The sequence below is a fragment of the Pezoporus occidentalis genome, unplaced genomic scaffold (genome assembly GCF_034315485.1).
Source record: "Pezoporus occidentalis ecotype Australia unplaced genomic scaffold, CSIRO_AGI_Poc_V1 ctg4, whole genome shotgun sequence".
Taxonomy (NCBI): domain Eukaryota; kingdom Metazoa; phylum Chordata; class Aves; order Psittaciformes; family Psittacidae; genus Pezoporus; species Pezoporus occidentalis.
Genome location: NW_026915724.1, coordinates 21578719 through 21602914, shown reverse-complemented (window position 1 = coordinate 21602914; position 24196 = coordinate 21578719). Strand labels below are relative to the sequence as shown.

Genomic DNA, 24196 nt, shown 5'->3' with positions numbered 1-24196 from the left:
AGCTGATTCATCTATCACACTTTTAACCTTATTACCGTGTGTAACTAAGTAATGATATGAAAAATGCATTTTCTGAAAATGAACATCATCTTCAACTGCAGGATCACTGAAAGGACTACAGTACAGTGCTCTTTGCTTTCTTATGGCTGTACTGTTATTTATTTGGGAACTACTCATCCTTCTTGCTCCTCATTAAGTCATTTGCCACCTGAAAATGTCACAAGATGATTTTATGCCATTACTGTTCACATCAACATGAAAATGTCATTTCCTTTAGCAGTCTCATACTGCCCAGAAATAAGAAAAAAGATTTAGAGGCCTGGTTCATATAGAGTATCAGTATTCACTGGCACATTTCTGGCAGAATTTGCTGCAAAATTATGGGTTGGTTTAATGCTATGGAATAGAAAAATGGCAGCTGCTGCTGCTACAATAAAGGGTAGCAAAAATTCCAGCTGTGGATATGCAATCCCTCTTTCAATGTAATACAAAAAGTGATATTTCCTATGACTAAATGCAATGTGCAACTTTGGCTTGTTTCTCTCTAATCTCGTGTTTTCAGCTACTTAACTTTCTTCAGGATTGAAAAAAACAGATGCTCAATGCACCACTCCCACAAACAAAAGTATCCATGGAATAATTAATGAAAGCTGTGTAATTTCTTTTTTCTATTTGTGAATCAACCCATAATTTCAATCTCTTCTGATTTCTGTATAAACATTTATTTTTAGCTTCAGAGATGAAGAGCTGACAGGCTTGGTAGAGACACATTCAAAAGAAATAACGCACAGGAAAATTTTAATAGCTATTAGATATAAGCGTAAAAATGCCATCTGTATATAAACTCCAAGATGCATATAGGAAATAAAAAATGCAGCTGACATGTTGAAATGTCTATATTTCACTGGCAAATTAGCTACTGTAGGAAATCTTCCAATATTCGTAATAAAAGCTATGACACTGTCTTGTTGTGCAGCTGACTGGATGGTGAAGGAAACATAACATTGTCCCGTTTCCTTAGATATATAAAGGCAGAATGTAGTAACAGAATGACTTGTTGCATAACATTATGGACTAAACCACTGAGATCTGCAACTTCAAATTTGGGCCATCCTGAAGCTTCTGTGGACCTCTGCCACAGGTCCTTCGGTGGACTTCTGCTTGCTGTGATACTGCAACAGTGACAGTTCTCAAGTTCCTGCTGTTCCCACCTCCACTTCAGCAATAGAAGGGTGACTGCCTGGCACAATGTTGTGACAAGGTGTGTGGGTACTGGGTCAAAGAGAAGGGTCCCAGTTACTTTTCTTCCCATAGCACACTTTTGCCTCTGTGTCATCAGCAATTTACAGTCCATGTGATACCAGCTTATTTCTCTGGTTAAACGGATATTTGTGGATGTTCCGTGAGAGAAATTTGTCAGCACCCGAAGCACTGCAGCTGGGGATTTTCAATGCTCTTCCTTATACTGAAAGTAATGCCTCAGTCTCACAGCTATTTTCCTTCTCTGTATTGACTTCCAGTACATTTGTTTTCCTTAGCTGTTCCTTTTCGGGGCACATTTCTTCCTGATAAAGCATATAGTTGTCTCCCGGCTCATGGCCCAGGAGTGCTCATTAACCCTAGCAGCCACGTGTATGCCAACTTCATCCTCAGAAGACATTGAGAATGATCATCCCAATGCACAGGGGTTTGGTTTTCTAGCAGATCCAAGTTAACCAACATAAGAAACTGGCATGTATGGTAGTGTTCACCTGTCCTGCAATGGAGTTCCTGCAGGAGGATGCACCAGCCTTCCAGGAGGTGTCAGGATGTCAGCAGGATGACATCGCCCATTGACTGTTACCGGTTCATAGCCATTTGCCTCATTACTTCCATCTGGTGCCTATGGCTGCTTCAGTTGTCTCCAGCAGTAAAGCTAGTAAATTGTAAATGCCTTATGTCTTAAGACTTGCAACAAGCAGAATTAAACCCCCTGATGCGCCCCAGCCCAGGGTTTCATTTTTTACCTCAAAAAGTTGTGTTGCATTACAAGGCAGCAATGTGAAGAGCTGAATGGCTTGCTTTGCTTTTTAAAGACCATCCATGCAGACATTGCCTGATCTAAAAGGAGTATGAACAAGAGGAAGGAGAAAGCTTGTTCAAAGATGAGGTCATAGCAAGCCATGTGCTCTTCTGCAGTAAAACTTTATAGCTTAAACCCACAAAAAGCCCATTTCAGAATGGGAGAGTGAACATAACCCACACAGCATCACTTCTGCAATAACCTGCAATAATGATGTTACTAGAGAAAGTCACAAGGCTAAATTAACCCCCTTGAGTTTGAAAGGTGGTGCACACAGAATATTATCAAAATGTTGGCAACTAGACATTAGTAAGACTTCACATAAAAAAGCCTCAAATTCTCTTCTTCAAATCTTGATAAAAAGCCACAGCTCAAAATCAACAGAAGTAAAAGACTCAGATGAGGCACTTACTTATTACTAGTTTTTGGGACAAAAAAATGAGGAGGTTTACTGTGTGGTGCACATGTGCATGCACACCCACAGAGCTTCAGATTACAGCTATCATAGAGGAAAGAGGTATGAAATACCTGATGTTAGTACTCTGGCACTTCATTTCCTTCACTTCAGATACATCCTCAGATGATATAAAAATAGGCTAGCATTACTTTCTGACATGACTAAGGAGCTTTAGTTTTGATCTACATACAACTGCATTAATAATAGATTAAGGGTTGCTATCAAAGCATGATCACATGCTCCAGAAGGAAGAAACTACAAAGTACAGCTGTCAAATCACTCTCACTAGCTAAAGCAAGGGCAAACTAAATGTATCTGAACTTCTATGACATTTGCTGGTCTATCTTCAAATTTCATTCCCAAGTAATGGCTTCCATGCCAATGACACAAGCTAGCACTCTCCTTCTTACTGACCTTGGGAAGACAAGGAAAGAAAAGACTTTTTTCGTTAAAGGTGACAGTGTCATTGTAGGACATAATGCGATAAAACAACAGCCTGTAGAGAGTATGAGGAACCATGGCATTAACATTTTATTAGTTGATATCTAAGAAGTAGTAAGGGACATAGGTTTATTTAGTATTTCAATCTAGTTTCTCAATGATTACTCAATACTGACTGGATGATGCCACTTCAAAATGGTGTAACTCTGAGGAAGGATTTAACTATTTCTTGTTTCCTTGTAACTATAACATCCTCTTAAATATGCAGCCAAGTCTGTTTGGCTTGTAAATGCTTTTGTCCTGTAGCTGTTTTGGTTTACTGTCTGGTAAGCATCTGGCAGCAAAACAAGCAACAAAAAAGAAAATTACACCCCATCACTGTCTTTCCTCAGAAAGACAAAGACATTCTACCACAGCATAGTGTAACATCTGCAAAGAAGGCATTTCTCAACACCAAAGAGAAACCAACACACAGAAGTTACATAAATGACAATGAATGGCTAATATGCATGGAAATCCTTTTTGTCAGAAACAGACGAGATCTGCAAGAGTATATATGGAGAAGATCCCAGAAGGAAAATCCTAGACCACAGGTGCTGTGGAGGCTAATGAAATATAGGGAAGATGAAGACAGGCCAATTTAGCTTTTAGCTTTTGGTGACTAATGAGTAGTATGAACCAGGACAGTGAACCTTCCTGCTGTGTTTTCACTCCTGGTTAGTCACTCCAACACCTTTCTGGGCTCCCAGACAATGAAAGGCAGAGCAATTTTTCTTTCACAGCAAATTCACAAGTACCAAATAACACCATTAACTTCTTATGGGATTTTACAACTCTTTGGACCACCATACTTCCTCACCCATATTAAAAGACATTGAGAGAGAGAACTGACTTGACTATGAAAGTCTAGGTTCTCCACGATTAATAAAATGCAAGAGATATATTATGAAAAGCCAACACTATAGATTTAGCACAGATTTTCATTAGACTCTGTGTCTGGCAAGACACAGCAGGAAAAAACAGGCTCCCAAGAATGTCCACAAAAGGAAAATAAACTCAATATTGAAAAGGAAGAATCATGTGACCAAAACTTTAACCTGTTGGCAATATTTTTAACCCAAGAGGCAATAATGTAGTGATTGGAAACACCTACAAGAGGTTAAGCGATGCTCAAACAGCACTGCTCAGGTGAATCTGTTTACAACAAAATATGAAAATACTGACAAATCTGATAGGATATTAATGGATGAGCACCTGAGCACTAGGACCACACTAGACATTTCTTGTGTTACTAAAGAAACAGTGTAAGTTATAAAGAAAGGGAAAATAAGTTTTAATATTTGGATCCCATATTAAGGATGTCCTTTCCTCTCTAAATAATCAGAATGGCAGTTATATGCGTAGCTGGAAGTGAAAGATGTGATTAACCAAGAGTAGCATATCTTGCAGTGCTCATAGTGGACAGTAACCTTTCATTTAATGTTGAGGTTAATTTCCCTTTCTAAGGGTCACTAACGATCTTATGCTTGATTTAACTGTTGATCTTCTTTAATCACAGCAAAAAAACATTTCAAGTAATGCCTGTCTGAATGCAGCTAATTTAATCATATGACCTTTTCCATCTTATTTTCACCCTATGGCGACCTGACTTCTAATCAGACAGCAGATTAGACTCTAAGTGGTACAGTATGCTCAGTTATTTTATTTATGCATTTCTGAAAATGAAGAGATGCTAAATAATTGTATTATTCTGGTTTACTGCTTTCATACCTTTATTCAAGGAACCTACTACTGCAGTATCTGGGCTTTAACTAATGACTTTGTTTTGTTTTGTTTTATTTGTTTTGTCAAAAGAGTAATCCACATGCCCAGGAGTTCAAGCAGTAAAGCTCTGATGCTGATTACTCCTGCTGTGGGAAAGGAGGCGCAGCTCTGCAGCCACTGAAGTGTCAAAGCAGCTACTGTCAGAGAAAACACTTTACACCTCCCCTGGTGCGTTTGCAGGGGCTACTCATAAGACAACATGTGTTTCTGCAAGTATATGTATGTGGATAATTCTGCCTTAGCTGGTGATATCTCAGTCTTTGATTTTAAGGTACTAGTATTCCAACAACATGTATTTTCAGGCAGTGGTGGCTTTCTATTTGGAAACACAAAGATCAAATTTTCTCAGATACAAGTGATGATAAAGGAAGCATGAAGAACTCTGATTATCAGACCTCCAGCAGCCCTGAAACCACTGCTCTGCAGCAGTTAATGGCAATCAAAATTTAACTAATGTGAAGAATATGGCACCCAAAGGTTTAAGAACTTTCATCAGAAAGCTGGTGGCAGAAACCAGACCTCTTCATTCGCACGCTCTTCCCATAACCTATTTGGAAGCTTATTTAAAAACCAATTTCTATTATTAGATTTTTATGCTAGGAAGATCTACAAAAAAGAATTGAACACAGGATTTCTGAAAGGATTATTTCAAAGAACTGCAAAGTTAGTCCATTCTGGTAGGAAAGGTATCGGAGAGGTATTAAAATTAAAAAACCTCCAGAAACTGTGGGGAAAATGTAGCCGTACAAAGACAGACTTTCACTGAATGGCCAAGTTTTTATCTGCCACCACAGCTCCATCACTCAGCAGCTAATTTCTCTTCTATTGCATAGCAATATTTAGAAGTAATCAAAACCTGCTTTAATCAGCTATTATTGGGATTTGAGAGAGGGCAATAACGTTGCCTTGCCAGAACTATATCTCTCTTTAATAGCAAAATGTACAACTGGGCTACAGATAATTTTCAGAAGTCAGTATGCAGGACAAAAAAATGACCCTTAGGAAATCAAATCCACATTCTACCCATGTCTACCTTGCAGCTTTACATATTTATATGAAACACAGTAAACCAGCTAATTCATTACACAGCACAGGACAGTGATTTATTAGTTGTGCTGTGAAAAGATCTGGAGACTCTCAAATTTTAGTCTCATGTAGTTAGGTTTTGCAGCATCCTAGCAATTCTGTCTAGTTGAAAACAGCATCTGACTCCATGCAGAACACATTCCTCTATTCATCAGGCAGAGAAAAGATGGATCCCTATTCTTTAACCTTTAATTAGTACTTAGCTACATTATGCACGCTGAGGGCAAGATTAGCCTTAAATGCTTCCAGCAGCACTGTACACTTACTAGTAACCTTTGCACGTAGAAACCATGTATTTCACCCAGAGCCAGCAGGTGGAAAAATATGTAGCAGAGGGGGTTGGACAGCATATAACTAAACTCACTTTGCATATTAGGTGAGTGACTAAAGTAGAAACCATTACTCTCTGTCTGCAAAGCAACTCCCAAGGTTGTTGCAGGCAGAACCACAGAGTACGTCTTGCAATACCAGGTATATGCTGCATACAACAAGTGAAAAATAGGCTTTTTGTTATGGCAGGGTGAAGACATCCAAATACAGGACCAGATTTTGCAAGGTGCTGAAGTCAATGGGAATTGAGGGCATTCAGCACTTAAATAAATTCACACAGCAGGGTATCAGAATGGTCTTTGTTTTAGATGTTTTACACAATCAGATTTAAGTGTTTATGCTGAGTTTGTTTTACTCATTTGATGTTGGCTTTATCATTCCAAGCCGTTAAAGCAGTGAAGCTTTCCACTATCTAGTCAAATTACCAGATGTACATATGACATTTTCTTTAAGGATATGATTTTAGGGAGCATGCTGATTTCATTACATTCTATGGTGAGGGAAAAATATAATCTTAAAAATCTCAATTTATACAAGGCAATCAGAACCCAAACAACTAAAGCAGTATGTTCTATTGAATCTTTCTGTGTTTTTTTTTCATGGATATGTCAGCACTTTGTAAATCTGAATACATCTATGGACTCATACTATTTTGAGTTACAAATATTTTTTGTGAACAGTGCTTTCTACTTCTGGACTCCATGTAATTGAAGAGTCAGCTAATAACAATGCTTAAAAATTAATTTATTTCAGGTATGCTATAACAACCGTAATCAGCTATAAATCCTTTTGCCTTATTTGCATTTACCGAATTCGCCTTAATTATACTTCTGCCTAATTATGAATCTCAGACTAGAGGGGAACTTACAAGAAGCAATGATGCAGAAAGCAGAGGACAGTTTATTCCACTTCATGGATTTACAACTTTCTACTACTGCAAACTGTTTGGAACAGACTCTATTTGTGAGGTCATTAACATGTAAACAGTGTCACACTGAAGACGCATGACAATGACCTACCATGCTAATGAAAAGTGATATTGAGTTTACTAATTCAGATAAGGGTACACAGATTGCCTTTTCTCTAAAGCGCAAAGGCCTGTCACAGAAATAAATGCACGGTCCTTGTTGCAATTAATTTGAATCTTGTTCTTTTAAAGCTTTACTTGTAGATTTAATTAAAGCTTTCATGCAGCACACACTTTCAGAAAGTATCTATGTTTAATGGCTTTTTCTCCTAAATTAAAGAAGCGAGTGAAGATTATGATTCAAAGAACAACAGGCAATCATAAAATGAAAAGCTATTCTTAATACAGTAAGCATTACGTTGTTTTGACATAAGTAAATACACAGTACTGTGGCTATTGAAGTACGCTTCCTATAATTGTTATACTGTAACTTCCATGATGACATCATTTTCAGTTGCTTAAGATAAATTTTTTCTTCTTTGAATGTAAAATATTGCAGGCTAAATTTCATGGAGGTGAATATTTTTAAAGCCAAAATTGTTTATTAAAATTATTTTTTAATGAGACAAAATGAGAAAACCAGCAATCCCCTATGAAAATATCTCATGTAGACATATATCTCAGTCTTTTCTTAATTTTACTGTGTTAAATGTTCCCACAGAGTAAGTCTGTCTAAGAAATAATCACTTTAGTAAATATCAAGAATAAAAAGAATTAGAAAAAAAAAGGTTGCAGAGTAACATAAGGATATTCTGATGCTCTCAGGTTTGCCCTTCCTTCCCTTCTATAGGTTCTGAGGAGAGAGATGGCAGGATGTGGAACAAAACCAATGGCTAGGCATCCTGCCTAGTCTCAGGTGAAAAAGCAAAGTATAGAGAATGAAAATAGAGCAATTTTAAGGAAGTTGTTTTCAGGACAGGACAGACGTATAGTAGCTGGGTGGGGAGGGGGAGCAGGGGAGCAAAAGAGGCTAAAGGAAAGGAGAAGTAAGTAAAAGGAGGAGCAGAGGAAGAGAGATGAAAAAGGAAATGGTCAGTAGGACAACAAGGCAGGCTTAAGAGCTGGACACACACATTAATGCTAAAAGAGAAAAAGAAACTAGAAGGAAGACATTAACAGCAGGATCAAAGGTGTAAGATAAAACCCTTTGTGGACCAAGAACTGGACAATACACTTCTATGAATGTACAGTACTCCTGACTCAAAAGAGGTTTACAGGGCTTTGGGTTCCAGCAAAAGGCAGCTGAAACTGCAGTAACCTACTGAGCAAAAGGAATCGATCAGCTTTTGCTGAGAGTCTGTATTAGGACTCAATATGCAAACAATATACCTCATTTTTTATTTTTTTTTTTTAAGCATACAGTCTACTAACATCCTTACGTGTTTCTCTTTTTTTTTCTTAGTTTAAAATATCTTCTCTAATCTTAATTTGGAAAAGATAAAAATGCAGACGTGACTCTTCCCTATTTGGTAAGCAGAAACTAAAGCTCTACTAGCAGTAACACCTGCATGTTACAGCTAAGGATCAGGGCCTTATACTATCCCGTATCATAAACATTACAATCTTACCATAAAAACCTCAGTAAATTCAAAACCTTCAATATTTCATCGGCTTCTGAAAATACACTGTAAGCCATGAATCTAGTAGTCCCTTTGAAGTGACACTTCCATAGGCAGTTACTAAATAGAACCATAAGCTGCAAGATACATTCCACTATACCTAAAGCACAATCCAATACACATCTTTAAGCAAACTATCTACCTAGCACACCTAAATCAGTATTTGCTGCAGTCAATAGACATGCATTATCGTACTCAATATGAACATGTTGGCCAATTCCATACTGGAAGATCTACTTTTTGCTTCTCACAGCACCATGCAGGAGGAAAGTATGCTATCACCATACAATAGGTGATACAGGAGTGGAATAATTGCTCTAAACCAGCTGATCCTCTCATTCATATACAACTGTGAAATGCACAGGTTAAGTGGATGCTTTGCTTTCCTTTTGCTTCAGACAAGCCAGAGATGCCTCTGGTAGCTCTTATATCTTCATGATCAGGGAATGAGAAATGAGGAGAGAACCTAACTCCCTCTGCAGGTGAACTGAGTACAATTTAGTTACCCCTAGACATTTTGTTCAGTGTCTCACCAAGGGATCTCAGATCAAATGCGTAAGTGATCCTGTGCTCCAGCTGCTAGAAGACAAAAAACACATGTGCTTCTTTGTGTTCACCAGCTCAGTACTTACAGGACCAAACAGCTTATGACACAAGCCCTACAAAACTCTGCTCTGCTCCAACTGCTACCTCTTCATTTGGATCACTGCTGCTCTCTGGTTGGCACAGGAACTGACTTCTGACAGTCCGACAGATTTCTCTCTGTAGCATATACTAAAATAATAATAATAACAACAATAATAAAATCTTTCTTGCACACTTGTAAGTGAAATAAACCCATGATTCTGGTATCTATGATAAGCCTTGTAAAAGATTTTCTTCTGCAACAGGGTCTCTGGGACTAATAAAATGCTAGGCTTTGCAGGATTTATAAGCACACAACACTGTCCATTCTTCTGTTTCCTTGCTTGTGAGGCTCAATTTCACAGCTGATGCAATCTTCCTACCTACATTTTACATGTGGGCTATTGCTCTGAATTTCAGAGGAACCCTGATCAGACAGAATCCTTTCACAGACTCACAATGGAGGCAGAGGGCTTGAGTGACCAGGAGGGGCAGAAGAAAGCAACTGAGGAATGGTTCCTTATGCTCCCATGACAGAGTCAGGTAATTCATTTCAGCAAAACAATGACCAAGAAAAATGACAGAAAGAAAATTTGGAAATTAATGTTGATTTAGGTCAGCTAGACAATACAGAAAACAAATGGCCACTGTTCTTCCCTCCAGGGATCTGGCAGTCTAGACTTTAAGGGAGCTCAAGGAACACTGCAGATAAGAACTGAAATGAAAAGGAGCTGAAAGGAGCCAAGATTAGAACATTTTCATTGTGAAATTAAGAGTGAACATGGACAGATGCTACCTTGAGGTGGATTATCATTAACCTGGCCATAAACCCTGCAGATAGGCTCAGCAAAGGCATTTCAACTGAAGCATCTCCCATGGGATTCAGGGGACAGAGAAAAGATTACAGATAAGAAGCTCAAGCAAAACCATAATCAGTCAATAGAAGTTATTGCAATACTACTGACTACAACTCCTCAGTGCCCTCTCCTGACATCACTCAAGGGACACAAACATCTCTTTACAGTTCTTATCTGTATCACAGAAGTCATTAAGCCTGTGGTTTACTGGAGCAAAGACGTCTGGCTAAATTCTACCCATTTTTCTTCAAGCATTTTTTCTACTGCTTGTCCTCCTTGATTCCAGGTGAAATACAATGCAACATTCACCTTATTCTTTGCAGCCCCAACCTTTACAGACATCTGTCGATCAGTTCAATATTTAATTAAGCCATTTTGAAAACTATCACTTCAATCTTGTAGAAAAAATACAGGCCTTTAGCAACATAAATTCTGAAGTGAGTTTTAGTCTTAATATGCTTAATAACTTCTTTACTGTTAACACAATTACAGTCGCACAAAGTGTGATAGCAAGTTTGGGGTTTAGAGAAAATAAATTTCCAATGCCATTACTCCTCCTGTACAATAAATGCTAATACTAAAATAAGGAAAGGTTCTGTTTTCTATTTGAAGATTTAAAATCATAGAATCTGAAGTCAGTTTTCAGCTATCCATGTATACAGAAATGCAACTTCGGAGTAAAAAACACATGAATTGCACCTTTTTCCTGCGGTAAAAGTCTTAAAAAAAGTGACTGAAAAATATTACCTTAGACGCTCTTTGAAACTATAATTCAACAATGATGGTAGATAATGGCAGAATCTCAGTGCCTAGAATGACTACTCTTGACAGTAAGAATGACTTATTTGGGAATGAAATTTTTTAGGAAGCTACAATGTCAACAGGCTAACTGAGAAATAATTCAATTCACAATTTTATAGAGAAGACAGTCCACCCTGGCAAACTGCTAACATTAACTGAACAAGGCTCAGTATAGGACAGAAATACTCAAATACAAAGGTAACTTCTTTTATACACATAACTACTCCTCTGTTCTCTTCCCGTCCCAAATATATGTATTATGTCTTAGTGTTATATACAATAAAGGTAGGCTATCAGGCTTATCCTACAAGAGTATATGGAATCCACAATTTCTAAAAGCAATTTCAGTATCCAATTCAAATCCCTGTATATTAGTTTAGAAAAGCAAGACAAAGCTTTTATTAACACGTAAGGAATGAAGACCCCTCTAGATTGAATATGTACTTATTTTTCCTACATTTATAATGGTTCCCTCACTAAATGTCTGGCACCTTCACAAAACAAGCAGTGTAAACTGAAACTACCTCTCTCTATGGACAGAAAAATCTCCAAATCCCAGCTCATTTGCGAATTTATTGCTTGACACTGAGGGACCAAGGACAGTAACTGAGTGTGACTGTGAGACCAGCATAGCAATCAACCACTTCTAATACTTCACCTCACTCTCTCTGTAGTATCCATTTACTTTAAAAAGCCCAAACTTGTAGGACATTACAGATTATGGTTTCTCACTCAACACACTGGGCTAATGTGGTTTTAAAAAGTCTGGGTAACTTAAAAAATTACTATGGGCCTTCTACATGTAGGTATTGTAAAAGTAACTTGTAGTGAGTAATTAAACAAGCCCAGGAAAGATGAACTAAAGCAGAGCTATTTCTCCACATGAATGACCTGATCCCTGTTGCATCTCAAGAAAGCTACTTCACATAGTCAGATCACTGCCTTGGGGGATCACACACGTCAGAAAGAGCTAGTATAATAAAAATAATAATCATGAAATAATAATAAAAAAGTATTTATTTACTGGTGGTCTGAGTATTCAGGATTATATACAGGGTTTTTTTCAACAGAGTAATGGGAATGTAAGCCTTAGCTGTAAAACAATGCAATCAGATCCAAAAGAATCAGAAGATCCAAAAGGAATCAGTGTATCAATGACTTCAGGCATATTTTTAAAACTACGTGGTGTATTTTAATTAAAAATAACATTCTAATTCTGAGATTGCTCCGTATCTCCACATGAAAGCTAGATATTGTACCTCTGTACTCAAAGCATAAGGCACACAACCCACAAATGCATTTTTCACTTATGGCAATTTTGTAAGATACCCTCGTTGCTATTTTCAGCGTTGTGCATTATCCAAAGATTTCAATGTTGGCATTCTAGACTTTGCCAGCTGCAACAAAACTCACGGGATAGCCCCAAATCATTTAAGTCTAGCTTAAAGACAATTACAGAAATTCACGTTTATTTTGGGTTACATGATTCTGTGGTACAAATGTATGTATCTATGCATATTTAAAGATTCAGAAGAGAACACAGGCATAGTCTAACAGATCAAACACATCAAACAGTTCAAACACACTCATGTTTTTCTTTTCAGTGCTCTCCTTCATCTCTAAGATGCAAACCGATGAGCTTTTTCTAGTTCCAGGGGCAGCTGCAGTTGAGCGTACAAGATTGATTCTCAGCTCTCTCACTGTTTTCAAATTAATACAGAAGTTTTAAACACAATGACTGCGTATTTCTGGGAATTATCCAGAAATCACTGTTTAGAGTTTCAACACCACTGATATTTTGGAAATTCTACTGACTTTGATTATTTGTGTCATTTTGCAGATTTGCTAACCTCTGCCTTCTGCCATAAGTACTTGATCAGTCACAATGACACTGGAGAAATGAACCACAAATTAAGTTTCTGTACAGAGCTCCAGAAGCCAGCATTGAAAATCTGTTAGCAAAGCAACAGACACATAGATAACTAAACTGAGAACAGACTCTCAGGCTCCTGAGCTCAAGTCAGATACACAAGACAAGTGTACTTCAACTGGGCCCCAAACTATCAAATTCTCATGAAAAGAAGGTTATGTTTTTAATCACTTTTATATAAAAAAGCTTGATGTTTGTAGAATTAATTTTGCTATAGGAAGAATTTTGTCCACTTTTGAATCATATGCAAAATACCAGGCAACAGAATCTCTAACCCTATACAGTCCAATGTTTCAACATTGTATTAGGCTTCTGAATCGAGATTTCCATGTAGGCAACAAACCTGTGATGCACTTCTGTCATAAGTCACGTAATTAGATAATTAGTATGGGACAGACAATATCAGATTTCATCTGATCTGTTAAGATCTCAACATGATTACTATTTTATCAGAATACTGGCAACATTTGTTTCCTATTTCCCTACTTCTCCTTTCACAAGTTGAAGTGACTTGTGAAAAGGAACAAAAATAGAATAACATTATGCACCTAACTGCTGTGCAGTTTATTGTTGCATAAGTATTTAATATCAATAATAATCAGAATATACCATTTCGATATCAAGTTCAAATTGAGGTACAATATTGAAAGCTACCTTCACAACTTTGTATTTTAATTGGGCGTACATCCTACTCACAGCAATGTATTGAAGCCTTTTCTTCAAAGCAATTTATAATAGCTACAATCTGTAACTATCTGCCCCAAAATTTGGGGTAAACTGAATTCCTCAAATTCTCCATCAGGTGCCAGTGCCTTGAGTAAACTCACATGGTCCAAGCATTCATTTTGCTTCTCTGATGCTTGAATTTGCATGAATCTACCTGATAGGTCCTGAGTAATGATTAATGATTTCCAAGGGCAGAACCCTTCTCAAAATGAAAATCTCAAATACATAAGTTAATGACCACAGTGGTGCTCATTGTCACCTGAACAACAGGCTTATCTAGTTCATTTAACCATAATTACACAATAAACTACTAATGTACTTTTCCTTCTCTGGTCTTTGTTGAATGGGTTTTGCCCATCAGAAAACATGTCAGGAGAAAGCACTCATACCCGTGTTGGCTGCCATGCTGAGAACACCAGTCATTACAAGTGTTGCTAATGACACCATCTCTATTCTTCATTTTTCTCACCTGAAATCGACTGCAAAGTCAAAAGACCTGCTGCAGAGTTAATGAGCACTATTACATTTGCTCTAATATGAAGAACAAAAGAACTCACAGAGGACTAACTATGGCCAGACAGACAGCCCCCCCCCCCCCCCCCCCCAATCTGCTGCCTGACTGAGGTGAAAGGTAAAAAATGTGCCAGTTCTCAGGAAAGTAGGAGTGAGAAGAAAGATGCTGACAAAGGCACTTAAACCTATTAAAAAGAAGTATAATTCTCAACAGCAATACTCAACTCCTTTTCTGTAATGTCTCTTGACTGGCTAACTGGTAAGCACAAGATAAAATGGAAATAAGCCTCTGCCAAATCTGCACAGCTGTAGGCTCACCTCTGATGATTCTGCAGCAGCTCTAGGAACTGCCAACTTTTTCTCTTTTAATTTTAATTTAGGATGGATCTAGAAGTGGCAGAGATAGCAGTCTACTAGGGGAAAGGAGCCCACAGCACATAAGGAAAGCAGCACACAAGACAATAGTAACTATTTCAGTGCATAGATGCTTGCTTGGATGTTACAGCTTGCATTTACAATGACTAATCAGCAAATTTGAATATGATACTCAATATAGAAGTGGTAAATTAGCAGTGGCAGAGTACTTCAAATGTTTCTCAAAATATAGAACATTTTATAACTGGTACCAACTTCCTCAGCTAAAAATAAAACTGTAACAAATTCTGCATTCATCTAAGATTTCCACCAATTTCAGTGAAATTGGGTGGTGCATAAACAGGTGGAGAATTTGGTCCAAAATATTTCCTCCTAGAGGGGGCCAACCTTGTCTGCTCTTTCCAGGGCTTGTTCTTCCCTTCTTTTGCCAGACAGTGAGAAAAACAATAGAGTTAAGATCACACAATTTCTTTCGGAAGAGTTAATGTACCCAAACTACAAAGTCACACAATTTGTATCACACTAACAACAAGACAGATCCTTTCTTGAAGCCACTGTGAAAGTATTTCAAATAATCAGAGAAGCCCTAAACCATCAACTATTAACAGGCTGTATGATTGCAAAACTCATGACAAAACCAGTCTATAAAAACGTTTCAAATCACATATTTTCCATAGTGGGCGAAAATGACAAAAAAAGATAGAATCCAATTTCTTTGAATAATGAAACAGTGTTTCATTTAATGTTTGGGTTTTTTTTTAGAATTTTAATATTTTAAATATTAATTTAAGTATATTTACTTATTAAAACTTACTACATTATACTCTTTTGACATTATAAAGAACTACATTTAAATGGTCCCAAATGGGTTATTTTTTTTCCTTTTTAAGGCCTATTTCATGGAAATATGGTCTTTCCATCTTGGGAACAGAAACAAATTTTGAAATACTGTATCTGTGGAAGAGAGAATTTTTTTCTGACCTTCGCATTAATACAGTGGTTTAAAGAACACTTAAAAAATTGCACTGTAAGTGTCAAATAATGGAATATGAAATCTGAATTACTAAGTAACTGAGTAGTTTTAATGTATTCAGAAATCTTACAGAATTTCAGCTAAGAGGTTTAAATTTTAGTTGCTCTAATTTATTTCAAGCATGCCTCTGCTTACCAAGTTTTCAAGTTAGAAAACGTCTACTAATTTTCCATAAATTCCATAAATTAATACTTCATGCTTTTTCAAAATAATTGAAAATAATATTTTAAAAGTTTGAAGGGCAACTAGAAATGAATAAAAAATTTACTGAAATTCGTTCCTTTCAAGAGCATGGCATTACCATATGTACCTGAAAACTTGTACTACAATCCGTCTCATGCAAGTAACACCCCATCTTCTTTAGAGTATATAAAAATACCTCCTAGTTTCCCATCACTTTTAAATCTGAGCTTTAAAAAACACAGGTATCTACTGGACAGCTGATTTTTCTAGCTGCCAACAAGATTAAGCTTAAATGAATCACATTTTGTGACTAAGACCCCTAATATTTTGCTAATCCAAAGCTATCATGTACTCCTTGTACCTGGAAAGTGAGAAAAGCCTCAGAAAGGGAATTGCTAAATTCACAGAAGAACCTGTTTCATTCATCACCTGCTGACAGCATGGAATGAAACAAAGGCTTTGGGTAAATAAAGAATCATATAATGGTATTACTAAGGACTGTATCAAAATGAATCGTTATTACTTACTGAAAGTTTTGCTTCATCTTGCCCTCATTTTTTTAGTGCTCTCTCCTTTGAAATTCACTCCAGTAATGGCAACTCATAATGTTTATGAATAGTCATTATTCATGAACAAGTAATAATATGTACGCAGCAACAAATGGAAATGCTTGTACATGTCTAACCAATGCTATATTTTTCACAGAACAGATGAGAAAGAAACCACTAAATATATTCTAGATATAGTTACTTAGGCATGAAAATTTCTCACAGACATGGTAGTTATATTTATACTTACTATGTTTTGATTAAGAAAATTCATTACATAATGATATTCAAAGGACTCTAATGCACAGCAAGAGGCAAAAAAAAATGCTATAAAGCTTAATATTTCATTACAATACTGACCATGTTGTTTTTGTTTTTGCTAAAACTTTTACGAAGTTTGTTTTTATAAAGGAACTGTCAAGATTTGCATTCACTACTTATGCATGAAACAACATGGCAGAAAGTGCATGTCTGATGACAAAGAAATTACTTACAGGTAGTAAGTGTAGGAGTGATAGCTTCTTCTGCCATGATGGTGGAAGGATTAGGCAGTGGTGGGAAAGATGAAATGGAAGGAAAGAAAAGCCAAATATTAATGTATGAAAAATCAAGATGAAACTGAGACCAGAACTGGTGACACAAGTGAAAGGTAGCAAGAATGCGTATCTTAGCATATCATGCAGCGCCTGGAACAGACAGATGACATATCTAATCTCCATTGAACATTAAGCAATACAATACATAATGCACGTTCAAACTGAACCAACTTAAAGTAAACCTACTGTCTAAGTAATGCGATGTATTTAATGCTCATTTATCTCTGCATACAAACACTCCCAACTGAAGTGATAAAATGCTTCCAATTACACCTCAACAAGACCCCACTTGCAGTACTATGATCAGCTCTGGGGCCTGCAGCACAAGGAGGTGGACCTGCTCAAGCAAGTACAGAGAAGGGCCACAAAGTTGATCAGAGGGCTGGAGCACCTCTCGGTTCTGAGAGAGTTGGGCTTGCTCAGCCTGGAGAAGAGAAGACTCTGGGAACACCTAGCACCACATCTTGAGAAGTATGGACCCAGCCAGTCTCTCCTGCATCACCTCTTGCACAGCCTGATCCTCCACTCAGACATGCTCTGCATAAGCACAAAGTACAGAAGCCCTCAAGCTACACTGTTCTGCTTTACATCTCTTTCTCTCTCACTTACAAGTCCACTACAAGCAGAACTGCAACCCTTCAAGAGGGGCAAGTTCCAACCCAAATGAATTCCATATATTGACTGCAATTAAAAAGAGGCAGGAGATTTTAAAACATATCTGAGCATAATGTCAAGTACCATTCACATGTTGGTAAGATAAAAGACTGAAAGTAATTTTGTAATTATTACAGCACATACGTACAGCCCTTTGACTACAGAGGAAACATGTAAACAGGCCTTGCAAAGGACTATAACTAACGTTAACTTGCCTCTAGCTACATGCTTCAGGCAACTCTTTGAAAACTAGGCTTTCATCAATTTTTCTCTCTCATCTTCTTTGTGTGAAGATGCTGTTAGAAATATTTCCCAGTTTTTATTCCCATTTTTCTAGTGCAAACAGTATTGTTCAAACACAAGAGGCTAGATACTTAATATTTAATCATTTGGCACATCTGCAAAAAGGCACACCTGTTAGGGTTGAGTTTTAAAAGACAACTAAGAACAGAGTAATGGGAAAGATGCAAAACAGTTATATGCTTCTACCAGCACATATATCCCATTGCCTTCAGTAAGGAGCAAAGAATCAGATCCTATCAAAGCAGATCAACTTACCTGCTCTATTAGCAAGGGGCTGTTTTCTGGTTCAGTCATAATTATATCCCCCACCGCCCCCCCCTTCTTCTCAGAATAACTCATTCTCTCACTTTCATTTATTATCTCATAACACTGCCAACATTGTTTCTTGCCATATGTTGCCATGACAGAGATTTAATGTAATTAGTACAAATGTTCTCATACTTCTAAAAGATGTGAAATAATGTGAGAAACAACAATAAATACAATTTATCAGTGGAGCACTGCTGGTACTTATATGCAGAATTCTGCCAAATATGTTATAGAGAAAAATTATTCCTTATGAAAAAATGCTGAAAATCCAGGAGCTTTAATTTGTGTAAATGCCCCATTAAAAAATTGTATGTGATGAGTAAAATTAAGTCTCAAGATCCACGTATTTTTATATTGTTACAGTTCTGAGATTTTCCATATGAAAGTCCTTGAAAAAGAGCACTGTGTTTTTGGACTCTCAAGAATACCTGACACCACATAAAAAACAGGTAAAAACAATAAATTAAAATCCTACAGAAACAGTAGGTTTCAGACTTCCAAATTCTTGGGCCACATGAAAAATCACCATTCCTAACTGAAAAAGATCTAACTTTTTTAAGAAATATGGACAAGTTCCATTTTACTTACTCCATGATGTATACAAACTTTCTCTCTATGTATGAAATGTCTTTTTCTCTTAAAGAGAGTGACCCAAAAACATTGGACAATCTTTGCCCAATTTTCTTCTGTGCGTGGCTCTTCAGACATATCCCACTAGAAAGGCTGTCTTATGCCAATGAACTCTTTCTGTGTATAGGGATAATATAAAGCACTTTTATATCCTTCAGGACTGAAGACATAAATAAATTTCATAAGTATCACTTGTACAACAAGGCCCCACTATGAAATTTATCAAAACCAACCCAACTGGCTGCAGGAGGACTGTACCACTTAAAGTGTAAACTTCCGGAACTGTGTAATTACTGCAGCGATTTCTTTCATTCTCTCTCTTTTGCAGTTAGCCTAGAGGGAACAAGAGGTTCAGGGGTAGCACCAGGAGAAGACTGTAGCTTTCCTTTAGACCTGTTATCTCCAATTTCTATCCTAACTGCTTTAAATTGTTGGCAAAGGTGTATAACTGAACAGCTTGATTTGCAATCAGGGAATGGGACCAGTGTATTCCCAGACCAGCTCCACTGAGCTCAAAAGCCTACCTTATAATTCTGAGAACTAGGAGTTAAACAGATGCCACAATTACACATATCAGAATCTACTGGAAGGCTCAGGCACAGAGACAGCTGAAAACAGAAACTAAAGACAGGCAAAAGAAGAGAACCTTTTCTCATGGAGAAATGCAGTGATCAGAAGAGCTCTAGTCTACAACTGAAGCAGAAGCCAATATAATTAAATTTTAATAACTGCTTCCTTACTTCAATCCCACTGCAGCAGCAAGATGGTCTCCCTGAAAGAAACAGCTTTCTCAAAAACACAAATACTATTAAGCGAACCTTGGACCAACAAATCTAATTTCTCAACTCCTGCATATTTTTTAAATTTAGCTGAAATAGAATATATATATATATATATATATAAAAAAAAAAAGAGAGAGAAAAGAGTAAAGTAGTGAGGTTCTGATTTTTTCCAAGTGTTGATTTAATTGCTATTGCTTTTCCAAAGGTTGTGGGAACATTTTCACCCCTTTACTTTAAGTTGACCAAAAGGTGAACTTACTTGCTGCGTTTTATTTTTTATGTTTTATAAAGTCCTATGCAGGTGTATCAAAGACTGACAGAGATCAAGGACCTTGCCTGACATTTAATATTCAGGATCAGATTCAAAATCCACTTTATTGTGGAGCAATATTGTGGTAACACATGCATTGGTTTCCACTGATTTTGTGTGACCTCCTATGGGAGAGATTCAGTACACAGCTGATGAGAGGAAAGCCTACTGGCATTTTTCTGACTTCACAGAGAAGAATCACCTCATTGATATGACTATACTGGTATCAGGAATAGCTTGCAGGTTCCTAGTCTACATTACATGACATCTTTATGCAGGAATATGGTTGAATGGATAAAGAAAAGATAAGAACAGAACAGACAAAGAACTCTGAACAACCAAGTGGTGAGAAAACTAGGAAAGCACTAATCACTAAAAGTCTTCCACTAGCCTTCCACTGACCCAGGTGACAAGCACACAAATCTGGTTTATTTTAGTCAAAGACTGAGTGTCCACACACAAAATGTTTTAGTGTACATGGTGTTCCTACCCTCACTAGTGATTCCATACCATACCTTGAGGCCACCTAATCTCTTTGTGACCCAATTTATAGTATAACTAATTCAGAATACCACTACATAGTGAAATTAATAATAATAATGAGTATTGATTTGCAGAACTTCTCTACCTACTGCTCTGATAGTTGACCATATCCAAAGCATGTCTGTACTGCACTGAAAGTTCTGCTTTGAATGCTGGTCTTGTCTATTTGGCTACTGAATTAAAAGTCAAAGAGGCTGATCTGTGCAAACCTATGGTGCCTGGCATCAACCCTGCAAAGAATGGTTGCTGGATAAAATGAGGTGACTACTAAAGGATTATATTGGACAAAGTCATGGTTATCATATACAGTAAACCTGCTTTCCAAATCTCTTGACAACAGAAAGCAATGGTTTGAAATTAAGTTAATTAAGCACTGTGAAGCCCCAGAGACAGAATAAATTTAATCTACTGGTGAGATGTGGAGATCAGGTCTACAATTTCCATGAAATGAGTAACAGACAGTATATGCCTTGGGATATGCCTTGGGATAGAGGAGTGTGAATGGTATAGTACTGTAGCCAACTCCAAGCAAGAAAAGTTTCAGAACATGTAGACCCAGCACAGTGAAACCTTGCACCGCAGCCCAGCACGTAATAATGGAGAGAGTAAAGTAGCTCCCAGGGGAAAGGTGCCACTGAATTATAAGGTGCTATTTTATTTTTCACTCTGATCTTTACTCCAGTAAAATGCCTGATAAAGTAAATGAAGTAAAATGATCAAGTACAGTAGTCAAATGACACGCTAGCTTGATAAGACTGTTTCACAAAGTAGCACTTAAAGTACCATAAAACTGCAAAACCACTACAGTTATAATAAGCTTGGAGAATGATTTATACATTTTCTTCAAATCCATAATGCATACACTGTAACTGAACCAAGGTGAAACCATAGAGGCTCTCAGCAGCACAGTGAATAAATGCACTAATAACAAATGATTGAATAATTGGTTCATCTTTTGCTTAAGTCATGAGTATAACTGTATTCAGGACCTTCTATGCTACAGCATCTGCTTTAGAGGTCTGGGACACAATATAGCAACCTCCTGAAACACTCATTAAAGCCTAGTCACATCCTGTTACACAGATGAACCATTCTTACTTTTTAATATTCATTTCAACTCGTTTCAGTTTGTTTTGTTGAAGGCTGCAGCATCATTCTGGGATATGTTTAAGTTATTGGTACCATTCTTTTTGTACTATGCAATGAAAATGTTTGCATTTGGTAACAGAGTTCCTGGACTTGTACTTTTAATAGTTTTATCTCCGTCAAAAGCAGATTATTTCAAACCTCAAAGAAGCTCACATAATGCACTTTTCTTCTAACAACAGAAATACTATGAATAATAATTACTGTGCTGTGGTAGACAGAAGGAATCAAGTATTCTTCTGCATTAATATGCAAACACATAGCATGTGAGCCTTCCTGTGTCTAACAATTAGATTATCAAAGAGCTATTCCCTAGAGAATGAAGCAGGAGCTGGTATAGCATCCATTTAGCCAGAGACCCTGACACCTTATTTACTGTGAAACTTTTTGGATCATTTTACAATGCCTTCCCTTCAAGATTAAGAAGAACTTGTCTCCCCCAGGTGAATACATTCTGCCTCTGATGCAAACACTTAAGGAGAGACTCAGAGCTGGAAGAGAGAGAGGGATGAGTCCTGACCAGGGAATTATGAGAAGGATTGGCCAGACAACGTGAGAAGCCTTCCTTCCTCCCTGCACGACAAGTGCTGTGTCTGGCCCTAAGGAGGAGTTTGGGAGTTCAACTGTTAAAATTGAAGGTATGAATGACACAAGAAATCAGAAGTGGGAAGAAAAAAGAACTGCAAAGTCAGAACAGATTTTAACTCGGCTACACCATACTTTATTGAGAAGATTTGGTTACTGGGTCAATTTCATTGCTGCAGCCAGACTAACCCTGGGGCTTAAGACTCAGTCTCTTCTCTGTGGTAGCTTTTGACTGTTTTACCCGCCTCTTGTCATGACCTATCCCTCAGCCCTGGCCACAGCTCACCTTTCTCTGCAAAGAGCCCTTCTATCTCATGGCCCAGCTTCTTTCTTCAAGGAGAGTGAAAAGCAGCTACTTTTGTTGCCTACCCAGAGGCACTGTCAGGCAGCTGCCTCCTTAGCTATGCACCTCCTCTGTTCAAATTCTGGAAGAATTTCAGGCATCTCAGGGGTTTGGACTATCTCAGACTTGCCAAACTAGTTAACGTACAGTTAAATCACTTTTTGTTGGGATAGCAAAATCAGACCGAGATTGCTAACAAAGGAAGAATACGGGATAGTACAGCGTGCATAGCAAAGAGGTGAGGGGTTAAGGGACAGTAAGGCAGACATGGAAGGAGAATTTGTGACTCAGTTCCTTTACACAGCCCTCACGCATTTCCAAAACCTATCTCTACAGCTGCTCAGGATAAAACCAAAGAACTTAATTCTATTTGCTAATTAATTTCTTCCAATGTAGATTTAGCTCCTATGATCACATGGATTTTCTTCTTACCCAGGCCACCTCCCTAGCTATGAGGTATTTTCCCCTTTATTATTTTTCCTTTTATAGTGTTGAGAAAGGCAATCAGGTTTAGAAACCTTACACTTCTAATGTTGTATTAGTTTTCAAATGTTATTCAAAACAAAACAATCTCAGTCCATGTGTGTGTTGAACCAGCATTTGGAAACAGTCAGCAGCCTTGCAATGTTCTCATATTTTTTTCAGGGAATGACATTTATGCAGAAAATAGAGACCCCATTCTTAGCACAAATTACCTTAGAACTAGTTTCGGTTTGATTGAGGATTTCTTTTACATGCAAGAATGAAACTATATCTAATATTCTGTTGAATAGAGTGGAGATTCACACTTTTAGGATAGTGATACTGTTCTATGATTAGAGTCCATCATGCAGTACTAATGCATAAAGTGCTAGAACCATTAACCTTTGGCTGTTTTTCTTTTATAACAAAGCCACAAACATTAATTCACAGCAAATGCGGTGGGATGAAACAGATAACTGTGGTTTTTGTGAAAACTCAACAGAGCTTTGGGGTGGGAAGGAGCAGTACTTCCTAAACTCTGTGGCAAAGGGCATGAAGGTGGCTGGATACTTTTGCCAATATCAAACTGAGAACTGCTGTAGGAGATGCTGTGATATGAATACATACATAGAGAACATCTACTAATTGCTCACCTCTTCTTCATTACCAGCACGACCCCCAGAAAAATAATGACGAACAGCAAGATTCCTGCAATCACTCCAGCGATTTTAACGGTATGGTCAGTCTGCTTCTCAGGCTCTGGGTCTGGTTTTCGAGTGGCAGCCCCTATGGAATCAGTCAAAGGAAAAAGGAGATAGAAAAATAATAAGGATGTTATTCTTTCGATGTTTATCATTTAACCTACCGATGTCATTAGTCTTATCCAGAGCCAACAGATATCAGTGCCTGGTCTTTTAAGAAAAAAAATGCTGCTTCCATATGTGTTGATAAGAATATAATTCTTCATATTGTTCCATTATATTTTTCAAGAGCACAACACAGGTGGGATACCTCTGCCAGCCCTGAACCTTTTATAAGAGCCTCTTCACAGATTCAGAAATTTCTGTATTTTTATTATCTGTGCTGGCTTCGCTTTCTTTCTGCCATTTAGAAACTTGCTAACAACACAATAACCAGCCTAAGCCTTTATCCAAATT

At 37.5% G+C, this 24196-nt stretch overlaps 1 protein-coding gene across 11 annotated transcripts in view; it reads right to left on the bottom strand.

Moving 5' to 3' along the window:
* The window catches only part of PTPRM (protein tyrosine phosphatase receptor type M), a 473439-nt gene that overhangs the window by 132942 nt on the left and 316301 nt on the right, over positions 1 to 24196 (bottom strand). For 6 of the 11 annotated variants that reach the window (XM_062632989.1, XM_062632991.1, XM_062632992.1 and 3 more), the window contains one exon: positions 23693 to 23825. In XM_062632989.1, the coding sequence (XP_062488973.1) occupies positions 23693 to 23825 (133 nt within the window). Of the gene's footprint in view, positions 1 to 16870; positions 16901 to 23692; positions 23826 to 24196 lie in introns of all 11 variants that reach the window. The other 5 variants (XM_062632987.1, XM_062632988.1, XM_062632990.1 and 2 more) reach the window with 1 other exon arrangement.